Source organism: Streptopelia decaocto, assembly GCF_964273445.1.
Source record: "Streptopelia decaocto genome assembly, chromosome: Z".
NCBI lineage: Eukaryota > Metazoa > Chordata > Aves > Columbiformes > Columbidae > Streptopelia > Streptopelia decaocto.
In genome coordinates, this window is record NC_138657.1 from 16,535,977 (window position 1) to 16,562,529 (window position 26,553).

The window sequence follows — 26,553 nt, forward strand, 5'->3', positions numbered from 1 at the left end:
GATAAGAACTACAACATGCCAAGGATTCTCAAAGCCCTGATGCTCAAAAGGAGCCCTCCTCCCCTACATTCCCTCAAATGCACGTTGTAACATCAGTCTCAACACTATGACATCCTGTTCCCCAGTCCATTAACTCCCTAAAAAATACTGAATTTCAACAACAGTCTTGGAGGTACTTTTAGTGAGCAGAAGTAACCCTTAGCCTAGAATACTGCCGTATTTTCTGAGAACTGTGTTACTGATGCACTAATGTCCTTCCTTCATTGGACACCAGAAACTCTATCCGTGTTGTTTTAACAAGGGATATGCTAACGAAAAAAAAATGTAAAACCACTTCCTTAACTAAGACTGAACAAATTAAGATACCAACTTTGTTCATTTTTTGGGCATCAGAAATGAAACACTAAAAGTGCTAATAGTTTGATACTGGAAACTGAACAAAATTATACCTTCTTCCTTTTCATATAATCAATAATGCAGACCACTGGAATATCTCACCCAGATACTCGTCCAATGCCTGTGATAATGCCTCCTGCTGGTACCTCTTCATTACCATACAACCGGTAACCTGCAAACTGGGAGAACTCCAAGAACGGAGAGCTGAATAACAAGAAATATAACACAATTTTAAAAAAGGAAATGGCCACATTAACCACTGAATCTCACTTTAAAAGGTTTGTTTTTTCTTTTGTTTTGTTTTTTTTAAAGGGATGAGTATTTCGAAGAACACTTCTGTAAAATTTCAACTGTGTTACATATCAGTTTTTATGGAAACTAAAGAGAAAGCAAGCCTGTTGCAGTACTTAACTGCAAAAGAGAACCTGAAGCGTTTTTAAAAAAATAAAGTACCTACCCGGGATCAATAAGCCTATCAATTCTCTCTCTGGGTAACAGCTTTCCTCTTGATGTGTGAAGCTTACGAGCTTTTTCTCCACCTCCTGTGACACAGTAGTAAATTGTCAGATTTACTAAGGACACAAATAGATAAATCAGAGCTTATATTAAAACTTAAATGAGTTCACAGTTCTTGAAGTATCGACTTTAATAATTTAATAAACAATGGCTTCCACTTCAAACAGATTTAAGGTATTGATAAAAATTATTGCTTTTCTGAATTTTCTTCATTTCCCCCCTCATTTTTTACAGTTAGTCTTGAGGTAAAGATTTTAATAAACATAATTATCTGAAACGTTCCCCACTGCTTGGCAATGAACCGGAGGGCGAAAACCACAAACACACAGACAAAAGCAAAGCATAAGGATCTATAAAAAATACTGTTCTCCAAAACTGGTTCAAAATAGCTGTGCTGAATTCAATTCTGAAAGATCCAATGCAATTTAGATTCATTTCCTTAGACCACTCCACAACTGTAAGCAGAGTTCAGACACACAGCATTTAATATCAAGTTTATCTTTGCTTCATTTCAACCCTTTACTTGAGGTCATTCTAAATCACACATTTTGCTCTCTAGAGCTTTGTATCACTCAATAATTAAGATTTGTTGACAAACCTCAGCCTCTTTATAACAACAGCTTATACAAACATTGTCTCTGTGTAGACAGATCACTGATCCACCTCATCACTCTGAAATTGTCTCCCTTGTCCAAAATAAAGGTGTGATTTTGCTAACATTTCTCCTGAGACTTCAAGATTTCTTGTCAGACAAGCATCAGTGAAACAGAGCTTTTAAGCCTACCTTTCAAGCCTTTTCCCTCACCTCCTTCCTTGATCACTATGCACATCATTTCCTATCTGTTAGGCATGACAGAAAGCCCACTATTTATTTCTGATCCAGCTGTTCATCAGGTCTGTATATCCAGCCAAAGTCAAAACCTTGTAAATGTTTTCTGTTCAAGTTTCTTAAGATACCTCTTATATCCACCCACAGAGCTCATACTCTCATCCAGGTTCTCAACATCCCACATTATGACCACAACATCTTTCCTGACCTCCATCTTCCCTTTCTCATTCACACCAAGTGACGCTGCAAAAGTCGCTTTGCAACCCTGTGATTTTTGTTATCTCTGTGTGCTCCCCCTCTTCACACACTAATCTAAATGCTTGCCCTCCAGGCCCCATCGCCATTCTATTGGACATTTCTCATCCAAAATTGAGACGTTTGCTCTACCCTACGCTAGCCTCCATTCTGTACACTGTGAGAAGCAGCATCCCTGACAACGAAACCAACTTGGAGGCATTTAATTTGAAATCCCATCTTTACAGTAATGTCTATAAAAACTTCACTGTAACTGCTGATGTCCTATGATTGCTGCCAGTCACAGAGACTAAAAGTATCTCAGTTGCCTCTTGTGCTTGCTATCAGAAATTCATCTGTTGCAATTCATCATAGCCTGTAAATTCTTTGGGGCAGTGACCATCTTCCTGTTGCACAGCTGAGGATTACTCAGGAGAACAGGATATGGGTTCACGAAAGCCCTACTCACTGAAGTAACAAATAAAGAATGAAGCTTTCATTATAAAGACAAGAGCTGAAGAGCTTTCATTACTCAAGCAAGAGCTCACCCTCTGAGAGACAGTTCTTACAAATAAGAAAAAGATGTTGCATTTACCCTTCAAAAATATTCAATGTAAGTACCTGATTCTCACATATCTAAATGACAGGCAAAGCAATCTCAATCGATGTAACTCACAACAGTGTATTAACATCCTGGTAGAGCTCCCTGAGAGGGAGGAAAGATGAGGACCATGTTCTTGTCCTGTTACCATGTAATAGGCAAGAACAGGAAAATGTGCAGCAGTGAAGATGGCCATCATCTTTAGTTCATGTGCCACACTTCGAACTGCTGAAAAGTCACTACATCCATAAAGGACAGAGGTAGCCCATGGGTTTCAGCACCTCCTCAGGAAATCCTGGAGTTTTGTTTCACAGCAAGCAAGCAAAAACACTAAGCACAAAATATTAACTGTGCTCCATTCCAAAGTTGTAAAAGAAACTGCATTATATAAGAAACAGTATAGGAACAGACAAACGGTATCATGATGGACCTAAGAAGGGGAGAATTAAAATTGCACAGTTAAGCATTTATAAACCATTTTCATTTTATTGGCCCCATTAATTATAGTCAGCTGTAATTAATTCAGGTAGTCTTACAAGTCAAAAAGATGAAATACAGATTTCAGTCTTTTAAACTATTACAGATCCTCTTTTGTTTGCCAGCACTACAACTAGGGTCTTTGAAAATCCTCTTTGCAAGTGAAGAGACTAACATGCAACTTGAACAGAAGCATATTTGCCAAACCAATTTGTTATAAAAGCCAGCAGCAGGATATGAAGCAAGAAAGCAGGTAAAGTGGAAAGTGTATCAGTAAAAGCCTTTTAGTAAAAATCTTATCTATTTTTTAAAATATTGCCATTAGAAATATACATTCAATTGATTACTAATATCTTAACTGGTTAAAAATTAACTGACTCTAAATATCCAGTTTTTACTATCTACAAGCTTACTTTTTGCCTCTCTGGCAATGAAATTAATCTTCTATTTGACTAAATCAGCCTTGTTCTCATTTGTATCTGCTTTCAGTGATTGATGGATTTGCCTGCATTAGGATATTACTCTTGATATTCAACTGGCAAACAAATAAATATGTTCACACACTAGATACTGTGGTAGACAAAGAAATGTTAATGGTATGGACATTCTTCTCAGCTAGCCTGAGTTACTTACAAAAAAACTAGATTTTGAACCAAGTTAGCTTGGATGCAAACCTTTTAAGATTTTCAGCTGAAAGACGGCAAATCTAGATTTAAACAGAGGAGCTAAAATTTAAATATGACTACTACAATCCAGAAAATATGTTGTACCTAAACAAAATGATTAATGAACGTACAGCTACAGGGGAAAATAATTCAAAGAACAAAACTATTTATTGCACCAAGTTAAACAAGTGTTCTGAAATCGCGACTATCATACTCACCTGATCTGATTTTTTCTGCTTGCTCTTGGAGTCTGGTTACCAGTGCTTTCATTCGTTCATAGTTTTCCTAAGTGGGGTACAAACCAGCATTTTAAGTTTAACCAAGAGTGACAGTGTTATTTTTTAATAAACAAACACAGAAAGTATAAGATTTTTTTTTATCTTCCAAATTTCATTTAACCTTATTAAATATTGGGTCTGTATTGTCTTTAAAGTAATAACAACTCTACCTATGTATTTGCTTTCCTCAGGCATCCCAAAGCATTTAAAAAACATGTTTCACAAAACTCTGTGTTAGGATTGTAAAAGACTAGTTCCAAATTTAGTAAACAAAACCAGAATTAGTCATGACAGAGCTGAAGTGCTATTTTTCAGGTTTTGTTAATTTTTTGTTACAGGTTTGTTTGGTTTTTAAATCTAATTTTGTAAAAAACATAATGTGAATTCAACTTAAGTGCTGCTGTGTGTCTTGCACCAAAAGATGAATGACCTACAACAAACTGACTTTGGTAAATACTTCTTACATTATTGTTGTTCAGGTAGAATGTAAAGATAAAACAAAGCTTTAAAACAAACCCAAGAAGTCTGATCTTCTTGCCCATATCCCTCTTAGAAAAACAAAGACTCTTAGTTTTCAATATGAGTGACCAAGCATTGAGCTCACCATTTCTGTTAGAATTATCCAAAACTCTGTGTGCTCGTCACAGCAGGTTTTTGTTTTGTTTTGTTTTTACAATTTCTTAGGAATGAAAAGGTATTAGTCAAGCTTAATTATTTGTTTGGTTGGTTGGTTTTTGTTTGTTTTTCCATACATAGTAAGAACTATGTTACCACTTTGAAAAGTGTAACTGTAATAAAACAGCATATCTGCTGCATAAGAAAATCATACCGCCTTGTCTAATTTTCATTCAGAAGATGTTAGAGTCTATTTTGACAGAAAAAACAACTGGTGACTATATCTGGATTTGAACACCTGGAACTACAGTTCGTCCTAGAAGCAACGAGTGTCAGTCATGTTTGTTCGGCCCTGTCTTAGTCACTGAAAGGCACTAATACGCAAAGCAGGAAGAAAATAAAACCATACACAGGCACCTCGCATCCAAACTGTTTTGAATGAGTAGTAAGCCTTCCAAGAGAACACATTTCTCTCCCCTTTGTAATTGCTACAAACAGATTAAAAATACTCTAGTGAAAGGTAAAAACGTATTAGGTGAAAACAGGACTCAGCAATTTTATCAGCTCATATAGACAGTTAACACGTAGGGCCAGCATTTAGAGGTTGCCCAGCAAAAGCAAGGTGACATACTGAAGCACCAAGTCCAACCCCTGTGCCTCTGTGGCTCCTGGGAAGGATTCCTCACGTCCTAACGAGGTCCCTGCTGCAAAGAGGCTCACAGCCTGCGCCTGCTTGTATTTTGTAACACCCCATCACTGGCCAAAACCTAACACATCCCAAGAAACCAGCCTCAGTTAACAAAATCTCTCTGATGTGTGGTGCCACCCTGCAGCCCCTCACTCCTGAGGACACAGGAGGTCACTAGACTTCTGCATCTCCTCCCCTTCTTGTGAGGTTGTACCAGTATGTCCACCACATTATTCCCTTTCCAGCCTATTTCTTTTGGTACTTTAATCCTCCTCTCCCTGCCCCACCCACAGTACAGCTCCACCACCTACCTCTAGGGATGTTTTCCTTCCTCCTAACCTGTGAAATCACACTGCAATGACGTACCAGCAGTTTTACCACTGTCAAAGCATCTCGGAAAGCAAGAACAAAACAGCCCACATCTTGTTAATTTGATTCCGTCGCTCCTAGGAGAGACTATGGACAGTACCTGCAGCCACACAACCACATGTAGGACTGAAAAAACAAAATCTGCTTCAAGTCCTTTCCACGGCTCTGATTACAAGTTAACATTTTTCCCCTGTGAAAAATTTGTAAAGCCATTGTAACTTCAGACTTCTAAAAATTCTGCAGTTGTCGTAACGCCAGATTTATTGTATGTGTGTGAGCAGTTTGTACAGCTGGTTCATTTCGCAGTATTACACATAGAGTATTTTCCATGTTTCTCCCTGTTCAGTCAGCCTGTTTTCTCTAAATACACTCACCTTTTGCACACAGCACTGAGCTTTAAACCTCACCTTTAACATCAGAAAAAAAGCAGATAAAAATGGAGGAAGATATTAAAAGAGGCATAGGAATCATAATCATGGGTTTATTAGTATCTGAATTAACAACTCACTGCAGCTACTTTAGCTGCTCTACATGAAAAACTGTGAAAGTACATTTTAGATAATCTATAAAAATATTGTACTCAAATATCTGAGTTGCTTAAACTCAATTTCTATCCTTATTTTTCATGCCTTGAACCGGAATGTAACATCGTTATACTTCACAAAGAAAAAGCAAAGATGCCTTGAATTTTATGGTAGTTTTTGAATAAATAGAGAAAAGGTTCCTCTCAGAACCAAACGTAGTAGTTCTACCATAAATGTGTGGGTTCTTCATTAATTAATGAAAAAAAGGCCAGTGAAGTGACTCCAAGTTCCTTCTGGGAACTGGCCCTTGTGCCTCTAAGTTCTATAAAATTCTGCAGTTAATATGATGGCTTCCACGAACTTTAAAGCAAATTAAGAGGCAAACCCTACAGCTTTACCTACAGTAATCCTACAGTTATTGCACCAGCTAACTGAACGACTGCTACACTAGCAACACGGCTGTAAGAGCCAATCCTTGGTATCTTTACACAGAATTTATTTCCCAGAATTTAGATTCACTCATTTTTAAATTACATTTTAACCTGTCTGGTTTCAAAGACAGTTGACATTATAAAGGCCAGGCTGTCTAGCCGAATTCACGGCCAGAAATGCAAACATCAGCTTCAGAAGGCAAGACCTTCATCACCTACCCTTATGCCTTCATGTGATTGCATTGTTATTCCCTGTATTACTTTTACTTCAGATGTTTAAGTGCCTCACAGCAGGAACCTCAGCTCTTTGTGTCTGTAAAGCACTACGTGCATTTGCAGTGCTCTATACCTTATTCCCACTGAGTGCTAATACAATTAGCTATTTTACCAAGCCTTGTTTTTGAGACTGAAAGGTACACACACACAGATGCAAATCCAGCTAACAGCCTAGCTGAGTAAACACATCTATTTTTCTTGGTATGCAAAATATGAATATGCACACATATATATACATATATACACAAGCTTTGTTATGTGTGTGCATTTATATATATACACACAGATACTGAAATTTCACAAAGTTTCAGCCACCTAACTTCTGTCCCAAAATTTAGTTTCTGTAAAATCAAACACAGAACCAAAAGTACTATTTTTGCAAATACATGTTGTTGCTTCACCTGCTGTTTGATATTTTACTTGTAACAAATTTGAAACCAAATGCACACCCTCCTACCAGCTTTGATCCACACCCAAAACCCTATGTCTTTATCAGCCTAACGGTAAACACGATTTTTATCTTTAATATGATGTTAACAATGTCCCATTAAAAATAAAACAATTTACAGCACCTACAACTACTGCTTATTTCATTAAGACAACTGAATTCCACCTATCTCCTCTCCTCCTCCTCCAAAGACGACTCTTTCCACTGCTGTCCTGGTTTCTGGACGCATGCCCATGACTCTGTAAAACTGTTCTGCGTGTCTTGAACTCCTGAAGCAATTTCCAAACACAAGAAAATTTCCGACTTAAAAATCATCAATCTACAACCTCCCTGTCTCCACTTCATTAGTAGGTTATCGATCAGCTCCTCAATGCCAAAAATGCAGTAATGGCTGGCACTCTGATTAAAAAAACGTTAAAAAGCCCTAATGAGGCGATGGTACAAACCCATGTTCTTTTTATATGGTCCCTCTACACTCAGCCTGAAGGGAATAAACACAACTTGGCCTTTCAGAAGGATGCAAGGGGGGCAACACGCAGGGGGACCCCACCCGGGGCTGCTGTCCTTCCACTCAGCCCAGGCCCCGGGTGCTGTTTTCGCTCTCCCGCGGACGGTCCCGGGAGCGCGCCCCGAGCCCCCGCAGGCCGCACCTCACGGGTGGGGCCTCCCTTCAACAACCGGCAGGTCGGACACAGCGGAGGTTTGGAGGCGGCCGAGCCGCGGGCCGGGGCGGGTGGGGACTGTCGGCACTGCCCCGGCGGGCAGGGGTGGGCAAGGCCCCGCCGCGGCCGGGCTACGGGATGACCAGCCCTTGGCTCCCGCGGCTCCCCGGGGGTCGGCACCGCTGTCCCCAGTCCCGCCGGGCGGGGAGGCGGCCCCGGACGCCGCAGTCTGTCCTCCGCGGCCTGCGGCCCATCGAGGGGACGAAGCCGGGCCCGCCCGGCCTACCTGGTAGAGCGCGGAGCCCGCGTCGGGCCGGGACCCCACGGGCGCCACCGCCTCGCCGTGATAGGCGCGGGCGGGCGGGGCGGCGGCCGCGCGGCACAGCAGGCGCCATGGCCGGAGCAGCCGGCGCGGGCCCAGCAGCATGGCGGCCCAGCCCAGCCGAGCCCGGGCCCGCCGCCGCCACTCCCCCCGCCGCAGCCAATGGGCAGAGCGGGGTCCCTCCCGGCGCCCCGCGGTGTCCGCCCGGCACCCCGGCCCCGCCAGCCCCGTCCTGCTGCTCGTGGGGCGGCTGCTTTGAGAGCTGCACTAGGGAAATGACAGGTCCTTCTGGTTACAGATCGGCGTCAGCACCGCCCGAGCGCGGGTCTGTGAGTGCGGGAGGACGGTACAGAACTCCCGGCCAGGGACACTGGTCAGCACACGTCGCCGTTCAGATTACATGTGCAACCCAGAAAAGCCATTGCCGTTCTTAACCGCAGAACTGCTGAGGTGCTACAGTAATAGTGGCAGATTTTTTTTTCCTTTTTTTTAATCCTAAACTCTTCGCCTGAGAGTTGCTTCCCCGTTTGAAAGCTCTGCTCTTTTCCAGTATTAGAGTTTTATCTTGTTTCCAAACAAGGCTATAGTATTTACAGAAAGATAACACTGGGAAGCCGCATACCAAGTAACTTAATCGCTATTCTAAAACAAAACCAAAACCACACAAACAACAAACAACGCCTGTTACAGTGCACTCAGTCCGTGGCCACCAGACCCGCACACCTCTGCGCATCCAGCGTTCCAGCCCAACTCCAGCCCTTCATTTAGACCACTTCTAAAATCTCGATACCTATGAGCATTTTAAAAAATGTAACTGATAGTCTAAGGAATGGAAACACAGGTAATATAAAATAATTTATTAACATAATTTACATACAGAATATGACCAGTTTATTTGAAATGGAAACCTTACGTACAATGATACAGGGTGTCTGACTAAGCAAAGCAGCCTTCTGCTAAATCTTTGTGAAGATGCTAAACTAATAGGCATTGAGATTTCATTGATCTTTTCTTACATCCTTCACCATTACAAAGCTTTCATACACAGAACACAAAGTTGTCTTATCTCTATTCAAATTAATGTTCTTTAAAAAAAAGCCTCTAACAAAGTGCACGTGATTTACTCCAGGGAAAAAACGTGTAGCCCCAATTAACAAGGTAGATAAGGCACCTTAAATCTTAGTAATGAAGTTGTTTGTTTTGTTTTGTTTTGTTTTTTTCCCTTGTAATATGAATGCAAGTTAAAATGTATTCAACTAAGTGTAGAATGCTTATCACCTCAGAAAGTACTTCGGGATACTACTTTATAGCCACTCCCCACAAATATATTTTTAGGCTCTATCAGTGCAAATTATTTAAACATGCCACATGTATCAGGAACTAAACACTTGCATACATAAAATAATATCTACAAGATATACAATACATGGAGCTTTATGTATAGATTAATCTATTTCATAATGTTTACAGTAAGACAATATTTAGATAAACATTTCAAGTTAAATGGGATTAGGCAAAGCACAAGACACTGAACAGAAACTGGTGGTGTGGTTTGGTTTAGGTGGTGTTTCTTGGGAGGGTTTGGAGGGGGCCATGGAGGGAAGGCGCTGACTATGCTTTCAATGAAGTTACTTTACACTGGGGCTGCTAGTCCCTTTTCCATCCCCTCAAGAAGATGCTGCTGCTAGTGACACTAAATTGACAGAGACCTGCTAACATCGCAATCTGCAGTAACAGTAGCTTTTCTGTGTATTTTTCCTTATTGACGAAATTTTAAAGGCTCCTTCAGAAGCCTTGCCAATAACTTCTGAAAAGGCAAACAGTCTCAAACTTCATAAAGTATTTCAAAATTAACTAGATACTTATATGAAAATATTTTCCAGTAAATTATTATCCAGTTCAAAGGTGAAGATAGGTTTCTTGAGAGCATAACAATACAATTTAAACATTAGTTTTACTTTCATAATAAATTGTTTGCTTTGAAAAGGTGCGTGCTGGATGGAATTAAGTAACAGGAGGAAAAAAATTAGACTATTTAAATCTACACACTCATTTCTGTGTAAGAAGGAGTTTCAGAATATTGAATCTTTTAGTGACCACCTGACTTCGAGACCCCATGAACCATATTACCTCATCAAGACAACCTTCTTGATACGGCAAGTAAAAAATTAGACTAAAATCTAAAGCTACATTTCATTGCGAGTGCAACTAGACATGCAACATGACGAAAACCATTCAAATCCAACTGCTTCAAAGTAGCCAAGCCTCAAAGCAACCATATGGTATAGGCATGGTTTAAATCCATCTCTTTGTGCTACTTCGCACAAGGTAAAACAAGATATACAAACACCTACATGTAAAACCAAGGAAAAGAAATGGTATATATCCCCTTGTTTTCAAATTTAGAAGGACATTAGCACTTAGATGAGGACTCATTAGCCTTGTCTTCCCACTCCAATAGGACAGTTGCAAAGATTAACATTGTGTAGCATCTTTTAGTAAACTCTGTTTCTCCAGTTTTTTCAATACATTTTTAAGGAACTAAACCCAGGTTAGGATCTTTAATTTATGTACTTAGAAACTCTTACAAAAATACATAATTTGGAGATACTAATAAAAATACCTGCAGTGCTGAACATATCTATGTATTTACTACACAACTTCCAGTATTTGCATCCTGATCCACAGAGATTACACTATACATGAGAAGTCCATTTCTCCTTCTAACACACTAACATAACATACTTCACAAAAAGAAGTAAAGAACTTTTACAGCCAGTACCACAGGCTTTAGCATTACAACTCATCGGGATACTTGTCAAAAGATTAAGCATTTTTTCATCGCACTTTTCTGGAAGATAGTCATACATCCAACATCAGTGTCCAAACAAGTGGAACTGTAAGCCAGCAGCCACTGGTGTGGTCCAATGACATCAGTGTCGCAGTTTAGATTATGTCAGCATTTTGAAAGTATCCAGGCTACTTCAGAAGGAATCCATTTCATTTCTATGAAATTTATTAACAGCAGCTTAGCTGACATAAGTGTGGCATAATGAACACCAGAACAAATTAGAACTTTAAAAAAATACTCTCTTCTTGTTGTATTACAGCCTCAGATCCTTGTTTTTTATGAAGCAATTTGTTATTCTGAATCATCCACTTCCATAAATATGTCACTGAAAAAATACTCAGAGATTCTAGTTGGCTCTTCTTCTCTCTCTTGGTCTTTAGCACAAAGGGGTGGCTTCTCAGATGGCTTGTTACTTGGAACCTAATAGAAAAAGAAAAGGCTGCTCTTAACAGTCTTAATCTATTTTATCTGTGAGTGTATGTGTATATATGTATGTGTGTATATACATATGCACTTGGGCTTCCAATTTAGATAGGAAGTTTAGATAAAAAATTCAGTTTACTGAAAATGGGAAACAAATAGATACACATACAGAGAAAACACAACTTAGTTCCCCTTTTAAGTTTACTAGACATGCACAAGTCAGGATTTATTAATTGGAGCAGATACATCTCTCAAGCATTAACACTACACGTCCACCTACGCCCTCCTGAAACAATTAAATCACTGTTCTTCACATCTCAAAAATGCAAGGGCATTCAAATGTAAACACATACCATAACTGCAGCATCAGCAGCTACGTTCTCATACTCCACAGATGATGATGTGCTTGTAGAGGGAAGGGAACAAGATTCCCTATCAACCTTAGTGGATGGAGTGGGTTTTTTTAGACTTCGCTTTGGAGTCACAATCCGAGGTTTTTGGATCTTTCCTCTATTTCCTTTGGTATCTTCTGCAGATTCAGAACTACTTTTTTTGCAAATTAAAGATAAAAATCCCAATGGTTTTCGTCCACCCCTGTTCAAAACAAATACAGCAAGGATGTCATAAGATTGCTCCATGAAAGAAAGCTTTAAATAATATTGCAGGAGTCCAATTCATTACATGGTAAACAAACAGATGTTTCTGAGATCTAAGAAAATTCTAAGAATAAAACCCCCAAAAGTAATTCTGATAAAGACTTTCGTATTACTGAATATTCTAGTACTCAATCTCCAACAGTGAGAACAGGTAAAAATAACCAATTTTGGTACTCACACAAGCAAAATGAGAGAGTAAATTACAGGATCAAAAAAGACCAGTGGAGCATCACAATCGAAATCAGTGAGCGCAAGAGCAATAAAGAACAGGAACTCAAACACTTAAACATTACAGAAAGGTATATGAAAAAAACCCACAGTCAGATCAATAGATAAGAGGAATATCCTCTCAATTGTCAAGATTGAAACTCCTTTGGGGAAATGACACATCTTAAGTTAGTCCTAAAAATCCAGTGTGCTGAGTACTATACCAGTGACAAATCTTATTGGCAGGACAAAACTCAAAACAAGTGGATGGGTGATCACAACATTAGACTGAGCTAAGAAAAAAACAATTATCTTAAATCCGTATCATAGCCAACAGATGTCTGCCTCACAAGAGGCATCTGTCAGTGTCTAAACAGACATACCATACATCAGTAGTGTCCCTTGGTCAATCTGCTCATTTAATGAATAAAATAATTCAAATTACAAAGCAGACAGTTTGATCCTTTCTAATTGCTGAAGAGGACAGACACTGTAACTCTTAGCCATGTAGGTCACAAACAATGGTACTGCCCTTCTTGTAAGACTAAGTGGAAAACAGATATACAAACTTCAATATGGAAACAATGTCTTCTTTACAGAAAAGGCTGACCGAACATTATTGCATAAATACCTGAGTAATGGAGCTTTTGAAGATGATGCTAGGCTTCCAGTATGTTCCAACTGTCCAGATTCATGCACATCCCCCTGCTTTCCTTCTCCACTCATTTCTGCTTTTCTGTTAGATGTTAAACTAGGCATCACGTCCTCCTCCTGTCTGCATGCTGAATTCTCCAGTGGTGTTTTCCCTAAAGCCTCCGAAGTCTCAAGCTGTCTTCTCTCAGCCAGTGGTGACATAGACTCAGAAACCAACACAGAGGGAAGTACTTCTTCCTTTGCTGAAGCGTCTGTTTTTTGAAAAAGACTGCCTGCAAAAGGAGTTGAGAGTCATTTAAGGACTTCAGTTACTTTACTTCAGTGAAAACACAACAGCCCAAAAGCTGCATGTGATGTTATAGATTCAGAATGTCCTGACTTGGAAGGGACCCACAAGGATCATCCGAGTCCAACTCCTTGTTCTTACACAGGACAATCCCAAAATTCACACCACATGTCTAAGGGCATTGCCCAATGATGGCTTGTACCACTACAAGAGGAGGGCTGAATTTTTGTTCAATTTTTTTTTTTCATTTTACTTTTTGAAATCAACAGTCCACAGTCTACTTTTAGTCTGTAAGATCTTACAGTTAATACGAGGAAAAGCAGGTAGAAGTGTGGTTTTAAAGTACCCTCCTCGTCCATAATTTACAACACACCACAGAACTTAGTCAAGTCATCTAGCTGTTTAAGCTTCTACAGTTTTTCTTAAAAGTACTTTTTCAGGACCAAAAAGTAGTTCTCTTTGATTCTTCAGAGGTAGATTAGGCTTTTGAACAATTACATATGTTTTAAGACAAATACAATAAAATATATTATTTTGGCATAGTATGGTTAAAATGCCCGTTAATACATTTGGCTATTAGCACTCTCCAAGAGGTGGAAATATTTTCTTAAGAGAAGGTATAATGTTTAGTCCAAAAACCTGCCCAAATTTCAAAAACAGACTAGCTACAGCAATATTTTCAGAACCATTATTAAATTAACAGCCAGTTATGTAATCCAACACATCTAGTTTATAGCAGAAAACATAGTATGGGGGTACTAGGATATTACCAGGAAAATTTGTTTCTATTTTTATGTTAGATAGCCTCAGACAGGATTATTTAGCACAATGACAATCAGTATTAAACTGTCATGTATTAAGCATTTACATTCATTATACTTTGTTTTACAAGTTTAAGTTTACCTACCAGAAGCTATCTTTGGAGCATTTGTGGATTTAACTGAATCACCCTGTGTTTAAAAAAAGAAAAAAATAAGTTATTTCTTTCAATATAGAAGAGACAATGAAAGCTGATAAAGTCATATAATGTGTGTACATTTCTAAGAACAGAAGTGATACAGAAGACAACATCTTCAGTGCAGTATCATTCATCACTTAACTCATCTCCTCAGCAGGCTTTTCAAGGTGTTCTTATGACAAGTGACTCAAGACAGGGATGTCAAGATGAGAGGTCAAAGAAGGAAGAGGATTGTTATGCAGTCCTTCCTAGAAAAGCTCTCTGAATCATGTAGAGAATTATCACCCAGATATACTACACAATCTTAGCCTACTCACAAAAATAAGTGGTAGTCACTTTGACAAGCTTGGTCATAAAGCATAGAGGGAAGCTGGAAACAGGCTGGCCCGTTTTTATTTGAAGCTGGTTCTTTTAAACTAATACTCCCTATGTTAAAAAATGGTAGGAACATATCTAATAACCTCATGTAACAGACACCATGAAGAATCATAACATTGTACAGTGAACCTAAACCATCTGCTAATCATCCAGTACACATCCAGACTTTCCCCTCCTGCAATGTCATTGCCAGAAAGGCTGTGGTGAGTTAACCAAATAATAAATATTACCAGTTTGCCTACTAAGAATCTTAATTAAAAAAAAAAAAAAAATCTGAGAGCTTACAGATTCTCCAGAAAATTAATACTAACTCAGCATCCCAAAAGCTCTTGCAGAGTTCAAAATAAAAAGCTATCTATGGGTGTCGATTTTCATTTTAAGTTGTACGGAGAGTACATTTTTAAGCAAATGACACTGTTAAACAATAAACATAATTAAAATGCCTCAACACTATGCCTAGAGAATCACTTACCAAATTACAATCTTACCTGACATGTGGTTTCCAAGTTACTTTCCACTACAACAGTAGACAGAGTTTTCTTGGCAGGAGGAAAATAATTCTCTTCAAGCTCAATAGCTGACCTCTTCTGAGTTGTCTGCAAATTTGGAACAGGCTCTACTGATGGACTCTCTAATTGTTTGGCTTCCATACCGCTGTTTAAAGGTGCAGCAAATTCATCAGCTGCAGTTGTCAAGGATCCAATGCTGTTTATATATGAAGTCATTATTGTGACTGTACAAGAAGCCAAACTTTATTTTGTATAACATTTATGTATGGAAATGACACATAGATCTATGGTGATACTCTTTCTTGCTTAATGTCGATATTAACTTCAAATATGCTATTTACTACCAAAAAATATTTTGCTGTGCTCTCTTGAGTTAGAGAATTGAGGTCTTCTAGTCATAATTTAATCTAGTTACTTTAGAAGCTGTTCTATTTGAACTACACTTGATATTTTCATAAAATGTAAAAATATGACAACTGATTAACTGCCCTAGAAAATCCTAAAGTACAGTATTACTTATATGCACAGTTGAATCTTCATCCTCACACCTCCACACCCTTCCACCCCATCCCCAGTATGATCTCAAAAGACAACAAGACATCTAGGGAAATAAGGTAAAGCAGTAAGGAAACAGTGAGACAGAAGATGTACCCTAACTCTGCCTGTCAGCAGTTCCGATTGTCAGCAATCATCAGTTGTTCCACAGGAGCTATAATTCTTACATTGTGTAGCCAAAATTCACTTAAAGATCTTTCAATAACTAAGGGAATGGCATTCATATCTGATGTCACAGAACAAAGTCTTCAAATATGATGTGGAATTGCATAACCCCTCTAGTTATGATCTGAGGACTTATATAAATATAGCAATAGTTTCTTTTTTTTTTTTTTTTTTTTTACAATGTTGCAACACTTCCTATTTTTCAGAAGGTGTTTTCCCTTTGATGTTGGGTTTTTTTCCTCCCAAACTGACCAAAAGATTTAGTTCAACTGTAATGTTGAAATAACGATTTTGTTACATTGCATTGAGTACTTCTTGTAAAGAAACTCAATCCCCTTTGTATTGCAGTACTGCAAAATAACTATTGTTCTCATAAGTAATTAATTTGTTTGCTTTTTCAGATCTTCTGCCTTTTGAACATGACACAAACTCAAGAGAACGATATCTGAATTTATGTCCACTGTTTATTGTGTTCTCTCTACACTAAAAAATTTGGAAAAGCAGGTCATAGCTAATTTATGGAACTGCTAAACTACTGTAAAAATGCAAAAATACTTAGGTTTTACATTTTAAGTACTTCTCATTCTAGGTATCCAAGGCAGAATAGACTCAAGCTGGACAAAAGACTGCTACTAAAAAAAGGAAGACTTGCTGTAAAGCAGGGATGTCAGACTCATTTTCACTGGGGGCTACAGCAGCCTCACAGTTGCCTTCAAAGGGCCGAGTGTAATTTTAGGACTGTATAAATGTAAGCATATATACAGTCCTAAAATTACACTCGGCCCTTTGAAGGCAACCGTGAAGCTGATGCAGCCCCCAGTGAAAAATTATTTGATGCCCCTGCTCTAAAGGATAAAACAGAATTAAGGCTTATGCCAAAATCCCAGCTAACTAAAACACTAACTTAAAACCACTGATGAGACTTTTCTCAAATCTGGTTAGAGCCCTTTTCACTTTCTTAATTCTCTGACCAGTCTGCCAAAATTACTTCCTCTTGGATTTCTCTTTTGAGAAGTTCTAATCTGTCATGCACATTCAGGGAATAAGCAAGGTTCACAAGAAGTGTTTCACATCGCTCAAAAGTAAAGCATTTACCTCTCCACTTCAGTCACGCTTGCTTCACTTGCATTTATCGGGCTGATAAGTATTGGGGCTGGTAGTAATGGTTCTGAGGTTTGTTCCAGCAAAGCAGATATATCAAACTCTTTTGAGTCAGCTGGGATTTCCACCAACGTTAAAATGAATGTCTGTTCCTCCTCTTGACATCTGTGATCGTTGTTCACTACTATAATTTTTTTCAGGGAAATACAGAAATAACAAAAAATCTGTTATTCACATTTGAAATTACACTGTTCTCTTCATGCCCTCCCCCACGTAATTAAATTTTAGGCATTCATGTCTGTATGGAAAAAGGCATTGAGGATATTCTTGAGACAATATGCTTCCTTTCTTTTCAGATGGGATATGCATTGTCATCCCCTGAAGCCTATCCATTGCAGTGGAGTCCTGATTACCATTCAGAATGAAGAATATTAAAAATGCCTAGTAGCAATGGAGCCTTTTAAATGGGTGTTCTACTATTAAAAACCATTTGCAGTTTAATTAAACTTGTGTAATGGTGGTCAAATGGCCCTTTGTCTTTAATTGCAACTGTCAGGTATCAAGAGTTCTTCCTTTAAATGGCAGGTGTCAGCTGTTTTGATGGTAAACACAAGGATTTTTACACTCTCTGCAGACTTGCAGAAGAGGACCTGAGAAATATAGTCTTGAATTTAATAAATGAAAAATATAAATAATTTAGTCAACAAACAGGCATTAACAGATAACTGCCAACTGCCATTCATTAGAATGAATTTGAGGAGAACATTTGTGAAGTTTTCAAAAGATGGAAAACAACAGTGCTATTCTGTTACTTAAGGCAGCTCTCATTCTTGATGATGTAAAGCTGCTGTTATTCCAACCCCAGCTCACTTTTGTTCTTTTTCTAATTAAAGGTGATTTAAGATGCTCTGTCCCAAGATTATTGCAATAACAGAGTGTAACAACAGATGTCTAAGTAGAAGTATTGGCCCTTTCTTTTGCACATGCTCAGGAGTTACAACTTTGGATGGCTGTTTCTGTGTAAACTAAGTATTCTGGACTTCTGACACACTGATTTTCCTGTACCTTGGACAAATATTGGTCCCAAACCAGCTCTGTTGCAATTTGTTTCAGGGAAAAGCAGCCATCACCTTTATACCTTTCATGCCATCTAATCAGTTAGGAGTTAATCTGCTGACTCACTACAGCTAAATAAAGTCTGGTTGTCTTCTTTTTTCTCTTCCCCTCTTCTTCTTTCTCCCCTGCTTCGCACTTGCACAGTCCAGCCCTCCCACTCTCACAGCTCCAAGACTGGCATTCACTTGACAACTTTATCAGCCACTGTAGCTCATTAAGCCAGTGGAAAACTACACGTTCTCTTCCTTTGTCATATTCAACTTTTGACAGATGACTCAGAGGCTCATAAAGGTCTCTATCAAGTGCTAAACCTAGCACGAGAGAAACACCAGAAGCTCACAGCAGGGAGGAGAGCGCAAGTTTTCCTTCCACTGATATTTAAACTTAACCAGGTACCATTCATAAAGTTCCCAAGTCTAATTTGTGTTAATGAAATGTAATAAGAAGCTAGGGAGGGGAATGGTACTGTGCTGTGGGTCATTATTTTTGTTACTGAAATAGACTGATTAATTATGTCAATGAAAACATTTTAATTTTTTTAATTCATCTTTGCTTAACTGCAAGATACACAAGTGCTGGCTTCTGCTAACTTAGAACATTAGCGCATTATACCTGAAGTCTCTTCTGTGCTGCTTACACATTGTTGAGAATCCTGAGCAAAAGCTTCCTTCTAGAAATAACACATTTGAAATAAAACAAGTTAATAAATCTGAGAAATAACTCTAGAAAACAGGAAAGAAACAAAGCATGTCAAATGCTGAAGAGTCAAAAAAAATCTAATGACATCACCATAATTGCATTTTGTCAGCTTTTACTTCTAGCTGTTCTAGGTTGAAGGATATTAGCCTGACATGGACAAGAAACACTTGGGTAATATAAAATTTATATGCAGCTTGTTGTCTGTATCGATGGCATGTCAAAATAAATTTATACTTCCTACAGCACAACTCTTGTCAGAGATGACTCACACAATAAATTGTTCAGTGGCATTAAGAACACAAATTCCCCCAACCATTACAAAACCACTGAGTGCCAAAGAAAAACACAAAGCTCTGCAACACATCTATCCCTTTCCTTTTATGGCATGTACCTTGGATAAACTCCACCACGTTGCCTTTTCTCACACTTTCTGCCAGTCCTGTAAAAGCCAAATCATTCTTGTGCCTTGTTCTAACTGGAGAAACAAGCTACTACCCATCAGCTGTTCCCCCGTTAACTGCATGTATGTTGATCTCAAGCAATACCAGAAAACCTGAGGGAACTGAGAATGAACCTTTCTCTCATGAAGAAATAAGATACTTCTCATTTAGACTAGAACAGGGATACACAAAGCACTGCAAAGAACTGGGTGTGAAAAACATACTGTTTCTCCATGATCATACGCATGTAAAACTTTTAATTAAGTTTTGAAATAAACAGAAAAGATCATAGCAAAGTATGAAGTTTGTTTTAAACAAAGCAATGAAGGTGACAATGAAAATGCTGTGCCCAGCAGTGACATTTTAACTTAATATTATTGTAAACAAATATAACAGTAAGGGGTCAGACTGAATAAATACATTAGCCCTAGGCAATGTCTTCCATCAAAACTCTTCAAAAAAGTGCTCAAAATTTTGCTAATATATATATCACTTATTGCTGAAATGCTATAAACTGAGGTTTGCAAAGATTAAGTTTGTGTGAAGTATTAAGTTTGGTTATGCCTTTGCAAAAACAAAAGTTTCATTCACTGGCTGAAGTATCAGGTCTTTAAAACGGGTAAGTACATTTGCACCAAAACCCTCTTCCTTCACAGAATTTCAGGAACTGGGCTCTTCTAGACTGCAATTAAATTAAGTTCTTTACCTGAGTAAGGTTGATTGTGCATATATTGTGCTCAGGAGGACAAGGATTTTGTTCAGCAAGTCCATCCACAGAACTTTGATTTGGATGATTCTCTACTCCAAGGTGAGATTTTTCAGGTTTTGGTGATGCAGTTACAGGTCTTAAATCTCCTGAATTTTCACAAGCATCTCTAGTATTGTTTTCTGTTCTGTAAGGTATATACATAGTTAATTTGAAACCAATTGAAGACACTCTGTGCATGAGGTAAATTCTGTACAATTATTTATTTAATATGAAGCTCATGTAGTTACAGAGAAACAGGGTACCTCTTTAAAAATATTATTCTACTAAACAAAATGCACAATCTTTGAACAAGTATAAACAAAGTATTTCAGGAAAAAGCTCCCTAACACCACTAATTGACACTTTACTACTAAAAGCATGACCAAGCAGGTAGCCTTACAAACTCATTACCATTTCTAAATTGGTCAAGTCCTTAACATTCCTTTCAGAAACAGTTTCATGAGAGACATTTAAGCACCACGGTGATTACTAAGTTCTGAAACAGCAAATATAAGTTAATGCTTACCTCCAAAAGCTGCAGGACAAAATGCAAGAGACAAACCTTAAAAATAAAATTCTAAACTGTATATTCATGTGCATAAACACACAAAATATCTGTAAGCCCACTGTCTCCATCACAGATGCATACTACATATGCACTTCAGCTGTGTATTTTAAGACTAAACACAGTACTAACTGATGATTCTTCCTACCTCTCAGTTTTGTCTACTTCTTTGATAAGTTCTGTACTTGTAGTTGTGACATCACAAAAAGCTGAAGAATCACCTGCAGCTGGTCTGACCAGGTCTAGTTCCACCGTCTGTATTTCTGCAGTACCTCTCAGGGTTGTTGACTCTAAGATATATAAACATAAAATGTATTTTTATTGTGTGTGTGTGTGTATGTGTATATACATATGCATACTACTTTTACATATAAACTTTCATATATTAAAATATATATGGTGTATGTGTATATATAAACACACTACAAAATTATTAACAATTCTGCTGTATACTTACTTTTTATATAAATGAGACATATACACATATCTCATCTTGCCTTTGGTATGTTTTGCATTTTGCCAGTGATACGGAGTTTGGAGACCACCTTTTTTCTAACTGTGTTAAGAATACCAAAACAATTCTGTATATTTTCCCTTCTGTTTTTAACAGAAGGGAAATACAGTAATAATAGAAGAAAATACATTGTATTGTACTGTATTTCTGTGTCAGTCCAGTAATTTAAGGACTTTTCAGGTAATTTAAGACCTGCACAAAAAATCTGCTATCCAGATTTCATTTAATTTTATACTGAAAGGTACACTTATGTAAAAAACTGTATCATAAATGCACACGCTCTGTCACAGTGGTGATGCATCATTTGTGAATACTAATAGAAAGTGAAGGCTACTTTCAGCTTAGTTCATTTCATAAAGAGATGTGAAAACATCAGAATAAACCATTTTCAGAACCCTAGGATAAGAAACAGGCTTACCACTTTGAACTTGCTCTGGTTGTTCCACAAATATGTTTGTATTAAGTGACTTCTGAATTATGTTTTCATTGGATCTCAATACTCCCAAGTCAGGCTCAGGCCTCAGAAGCCTGCTGCTTGTCAGTCTCATACTATTTGCCGTAGGCAAAGAGCTATCACTGCAAGTTAAAACAAAAAATGCCGTCAATATAGTCCTTAATTTTTGACAGTTGTGACGTTAAATTAGTATTTCCAGCAAAGATCACTGTGCAGAGGAGAGATAAGAGATATGGAGTAGATGAGATGAGGAAGAGCTGTAATACAGGCTGCAGCTGGCAGAGGAGACAGAAGACTATTGACAGAACAAAAAATACATCTCAGAATCAGAACTGGCAGGCATACTGCAAACTAGAATGTGCCCTACGTACAGCAAAAAATGAATAATTGAAATATTTTTAAAACATGAGAAGATCAGAAATCTAACATTGATCACATGGTATTAAGTTCTGGTTAATAACATAATAAAAGAACCACTTGACTGAAAGTAAAATATCTTTGATTATAATTTTTCAGGAGTATAATCTGATAGTTTATGCAATCAACAAGTTAAATAGGTTTTCAAATAATACAACATGATGACCAGCAGATCTTTTCTGAAAATGGGTTTAATCAAGCTGTTTCAACATTCACAAGTGCTTGAAGAAAATAAAAAACATCAAGCATTAAAAAAAATAAAATACAGAAGATTAACTGATTCCTCGACATTCCTTTGCTCTAAGTCTTTGATCTACATCCCACAGCAACAGTGACGCTTAAGCAATTTGCCTGACCCTGATTAGCTGTAAAGTACTTTGGGAAAATAAGCTTGGTTATTAACAGTCATCCACACTAACTAAGTTCAAATATTCTTTTCTTGCCCACCAGGGTAAACTTAATTTCAGGAACGAAGAACAAGTTCTATATCCTCAAAATTACTCTTCTCTTTAGTGACCAATGACAGAAGCTGAGAAAATGGCAGGACGACATGCCAGGGGAGGTTTCGGTTGGATATTAGGAAAAGGTTCTTCACCCAGAGGGTGCTGGAGCACTGGAACAGGCTCCCCAGGGAGGTGTCACAGCCCCAAGCCTGACAGTGTTCAAGAAGAGACTGGACAACACCCTCAGACACATGGTGTGAACTGTGGGGTTGCCATATGCAGGGACAGGGGTTGGACCCGATGACCCTTGTGCATCCCTTCCACGTCAGGACATTCCATGATTCAAAATTATATACCAACACCTCACAGAAGTCATAAAAAAGAGACAAGAGGAGTTTCCAGATTACATACCAAATTACATAAAATGAGAAACCTTCACTAAAGCAAGACTACTTGCAATTCCACAAAAACGCCAGAAAGAACATAGCAAAAGTAAGCAGTGTCAGAGGATCTCTCTCCCTAAAGAAAATTAAGTAGTAATTTAACCTGGTATCTGTAGCATTTTTCTCAGAATATTCTCCAACACCTGTTCTTGTGCCAGTGCTTTGATCTTCTACATTAATATTGCTTCCATCTTCAGAAGGGATCGATTCCTTGGTAGAAGTGTCTGCAGAAAGTAAATACTGACTAGGTGCTCTATTTTGTCTGGAGCAGGCATGAGTTACAAGGTTACTGGCCTTATCCATCTTATCTTGAGGGGGTAATGTTTGTGTCCATTCTGGTTAGAACAATATACAGAATAGAAAAGCATAATTTAAGACTCATGTTTGGCACATACATAGAGCTATTTTACAGATGTCAACTTCAAACCTAATTTTAAAAGTCTGCATTCTCCAAAGACACAAATTTAAATTCCAAGTAAATGCAGTCATAAGATCACACTTTTGATAGTAAGAATGCAGAAACTAACATTCAACCAATGAAAGGAGATAAAAAATTCTACATAAAAGTCCATCAAAAACTAGACTAAAACCAGAGAATTTCAGGTTATAGCTAGTTAGTTTGAAAAAGCTATGTTTTAGGTTAAAGGTATGAAAAGACCATGGATAGTTATGGTCATTTAGGCCTGATTCCTTTCTTTTGTCCGATTTATGTGACCAGATTAATTCTCACAGGTCTCAAACATCTTTCTAGCATAGTGATGCAAATGGCAGTATCCAGTAAGGTGCCTTACTTTTTCCCAGCCAACCTGCATTGCCTAGTCTCACCGTGCATTACAAATTAGCAGGTCTAAAAGCATAAAAGACTCTTGACACCAGCACGTGGAAGAGCTTTGCAGCCACTGCTCCATCCCTCCTTGGGGTGGCCCAGAAAGTACAAGCAAGGCTTTGTCCCACAAATCAGATCATACCTTCAGTGCTTGTTTTTAACTGGAACATTGGATCACCCATTGCAAGTAAAGTCATGGCAGCTTCAGTGCTTCCATCATTAATTCCTGTAAAGTTGTTCACACATGTTAAACACAAGCACATTAACCAGAACCCCACTTATCCATATTCAAAAAGCATTTGAAACTACCAATCAATATAGTGAGGTATGTATTTTAAGAATTTTTGCCATTCATGGATAAAGAGGCTTGTAGACAGACAGCAACTCTCATTCACTAAATTCAAACTATTGTTAAAAACACTGATAGCAACATTATTCCCTTTAATGGTATACTGGGTACAGGTGGCAAGGTTCTGGCAGCAGGGGAGCTGCCCCGGACACAGCCATTTCCAGCTGACCCACCACAAGACACAGCTGATCCTCTCAGCCAAGATAGTGGCACCTTTGGGAAACATATTTAAGAAAAGGCAAAATGTTGCACAGCAGTGAAGAGTGAGTGAAAAAGCGTCATAAACAACTCTGCAAACACCAAGGTCAGTAAGGAAGGAGAGGCAGAAGGTGCTCCATGCTTGGGAGCAGAGACTCCCCTGCAACCTGTGGAGACCTTGGTGAAGCAGGTAGATATTCTCTGAAGAAACTGCACCCTGCAGAGGACCGATGGTGGAGCAGACTTATCCTGAAGGACTATACCCCATAGGAAGGACCACACAGTGGAGCAGTTTGTGAAGGACTGTATCCCATGGGAAGGGCCCCACGCTGGAGCAAGGAAAGAACGTGAGCACATAGAAGTAGCAGAGATGAAGCATTAGGAACTGACTGCAATTCCCATCCCCCTGCACCACTTGATGAGAGGTGGCAGAGGAGTGTGGGAAATGAACGTGTGATGTTGAGCCTAAGACGGCAGGGAGGAGAAGGTATTTCAGGTTTTGTCTTTGTTTCTTACCATCCTACTCTATTTCATTTGGCAATAGATTGGATTAGTTGGCAAGTGATCTCCTTGTCTTTATCTCAACCCATGAGCTTTTCCATTTTATTTTCACCCCTCATCCTACTGAGGCAGAGGAGTGGCAGAGCGCCTGGGTGGGCATCTTGCAGCCAGCCAAGGTCAACCCACCACAAATGGAAAAGAAGGAGGTAACAGTTTAATCCATAACCTAATCCATAACCTAATGTTAACCCATGCTCCAGTTTAGACTCCCAATCCCCAACCTCTATGCAGAACACATCCCTTTGCCTATCACTAAGTGATTATATCAAACAAAACATTTCCATCGTCCAAAGCTATTGTACTGAAATAAATCAAAAGAACAAACAGACTTGCCATTCTTCAACTAAGACAGTATCCCACTCAATTTCCAATGCTTCCTAGGAAAATGTATTTAAATTTAAAAGTGAAAGCTATTCTAAAAATTATTTGATCCACAAGAGCTTGTAACATATCTCACATAGAAAGAATACTTGCTTCTGTAGGACTGTGATCACAGTGTAACAGATACTATTTTAATAGTTTACCCTATTGAAGTCAGAGACCACAGAGATGACAAAGCTATGAATCTACCCACTCCTTGTATTACTCAGTCACACATCAAACAATCCACAAGTAACACCTACAAAGTTTCCTTTTCTCATGGTACAACTAACTACAGCTTGGGAAAGTGACAGGTGGGACACACAAGCGGCACATTCTGATGCTGGGAAACAGAACCTTGCTGTGCTTTGTCACCCTGCTTGTTAGAAAACAGTAAGATAAATGGTTGAAATCTCCAAGACACAAAAGCATCCAGTCTCTCATGGGCAGGCTTTTTAATAAGATACACAAACCTTCAAACTTCCAGCAAGAATACCTACATCTTGGTAGCAATTTAAGGATAGGGAAAGTTGTCAACAAGATTGTTTCATATCTACCTTTGTCTACCTCTGGATTTTCATGTACAGTTGTTTCCTGAAATAAAAGGAAAAACAATATCAAAGTCCTATATAAAATGAGTCCATAATTTTAATGTTTACAGGTAAATTCTCTGCCTAAAGCTTACTATAGCTTTGAAAGGTTATTTTAAACACTGACAACATCTACTTATATTGTTTTCTCATAGCTGCATCCCTCATATCTGTGTGGGATGGGTAAGAGTCTATTAAGCTATACTGTTACAAGACATGGCCACCAGACACTGTCCAGGTAGCTTTATACATGCTATGAAATAAACAAACAAAAAATACATTCTTACAGCTGCTGAGGTGCTTATTATTTCCTCCCTCCATACTGCCGGCTGGACAGAAGCCTGAGAGAGACTTTGAACATCAGTAGCCACCTGCACATCTGGTGTATTCACAGATATTTCCAGCTGTAAAAATAATTGGAAAAAGCTTTTAGTTCATAAGCCTCAAAAGAAAATCTGCCAAATGCAATTTTTTATAAACCATATATACATATGAGATCTTGAACATTTAATGGGATCTTTCCCAAATATCAAGTGTTATACCATATATCTTCAGATTTAAGAAGGTAGCAGTTGTATGAATTGGAGGCAGAACTGGTAGTGCTGCTTGTAACTGACTGGAAGCATCAGATAACCTAAGGCTTTGTTTCTAGTTACTTATTACTCCATCAAACTAAGTTATGTGGCTAAGATCTTTCACAGTGGCTATTTACCTCAAATGTATTTTGTTAGTTTTCACACTTTTTTTTTTTTCTGC

General features: G+C 38.4%; 3 protein-coding genes across 9 annotated transcripts in view; 1 reads left to right on the forward strand and 2 right to left on the reverse strand.

Moving 5' to 3' along the window:
* The window catches only part of MCCC2 (methylcrotonyl-CoA carboxylase subunit 2), a 34,571-nt gene extending 26,066 nt beyond the window's left edge, over nucleotides 1–8,505 (reverse strand). Inside the window, exons 1-4 of the mRNA XM_082074147.1 lie at nucleotides 8,296–8,505; nucleotides 3,937–4,003; nucleotides 854–938; nucleotides 499–600 (exon numbers count right to left, since the gene is read on the reverse strand). Of these exons, the coding sequence (XP_081930273.1) occupies nucleotides 499–600; nucleotides 854–938; nucleotides 3,937–4,003; nucleotides 8,296–8,436 (395 nt within the window). The 5' untranslated portion in view covers nucleotides 8,437–8,505. The remainder of the gene's footprint in view (nucleotides 1–498; nucleotides 601–853; nucleotides 939–3,936; nucleotides 4,004–8,295) is intronic.
* Nucleotides 1–26,553, forward strand: part of LOC309450902 (survival motor neuron protein-like) — a 148,962-nt gene that overhangs the window by 66,708 nt on the left and 55,701 nt on the right. The window lies entirely within an intron of this gene.
* BDP1 (BDP1 general transcription factor IIIB subunit) overlaps nucleotides 9,174–26,553 on the reverse strand; it is a 58,139-nt gene continuing 40,759 nt past the window's right edge. For 5 of the 6 annotated variants that reach the window (XM_082074796.1, XM_082074795.1, XM_082074793.1 and 2 more), the window contains 14 exons: nucleotides 26,085–26,201; nucleotides 25,765–25,801; nucleotides 23,882–23,965; nucleotides 23,017–23,248; nucleotides 21,575–21,732; nucleotides 20,791–20,932; nucleotides 20,036–20,222; nucleotides 18,803–18,860; nucleotides 17,069–17,258; nucleotides 15,233–15,449; nucleotides 14,316–14,358; nucleotides 13,100–13,394; nucleotides 11,959–12,199; nucleotides 9,174–11,602 (listed from right to left, as the gene is read on the reverse strand). In XM_082074796.1, the coding sequence (XP_081930922.1) occupies nucleotides 11,474–11,602; nucleotides 11,959–12,199; nucleotides 13,100–13,394; nucleotides 14,316–14,358; nucleotides 15,233–15,449; nucleotides 17,069–17,258; nucleotides 18,803–18,860; nucleotides 20,036–20,222; nucleotides 20,791–20,932; nucleotides 21,575–21,732; nucleotides 23,017–23,248; nucleotides 23,882–23,965; nucleotides 25,765–25,801; nucleotides 26,085–26,201 (2,130 nt within the window). In that variant the 3' untranslated portion in view covers nucleotides 9,174–11,473. Of the gene's footprint in view, nucleotides 11,603–11,958; nucleotides 12,200–13,099; nucleotides 13,395–14,315; nucleotides 14,359–15,232; nucleotides 15,450–17,068; nucleotides 17,259–18,802; nucleotides 18,861–20,035; nucleotides 20,223–20,790; nucleotides 20,933–21,574; nucleotides 21,733–23,016; nucleotides 23,249–23,881; nucleotides 23,966–25,764; nucleotides 25,802–26,084; nucleotides 26,202–26,553 lie in introns of those variants that run through there. The other variant, XR_014186213.1, reaches the window with a different exon arrangement.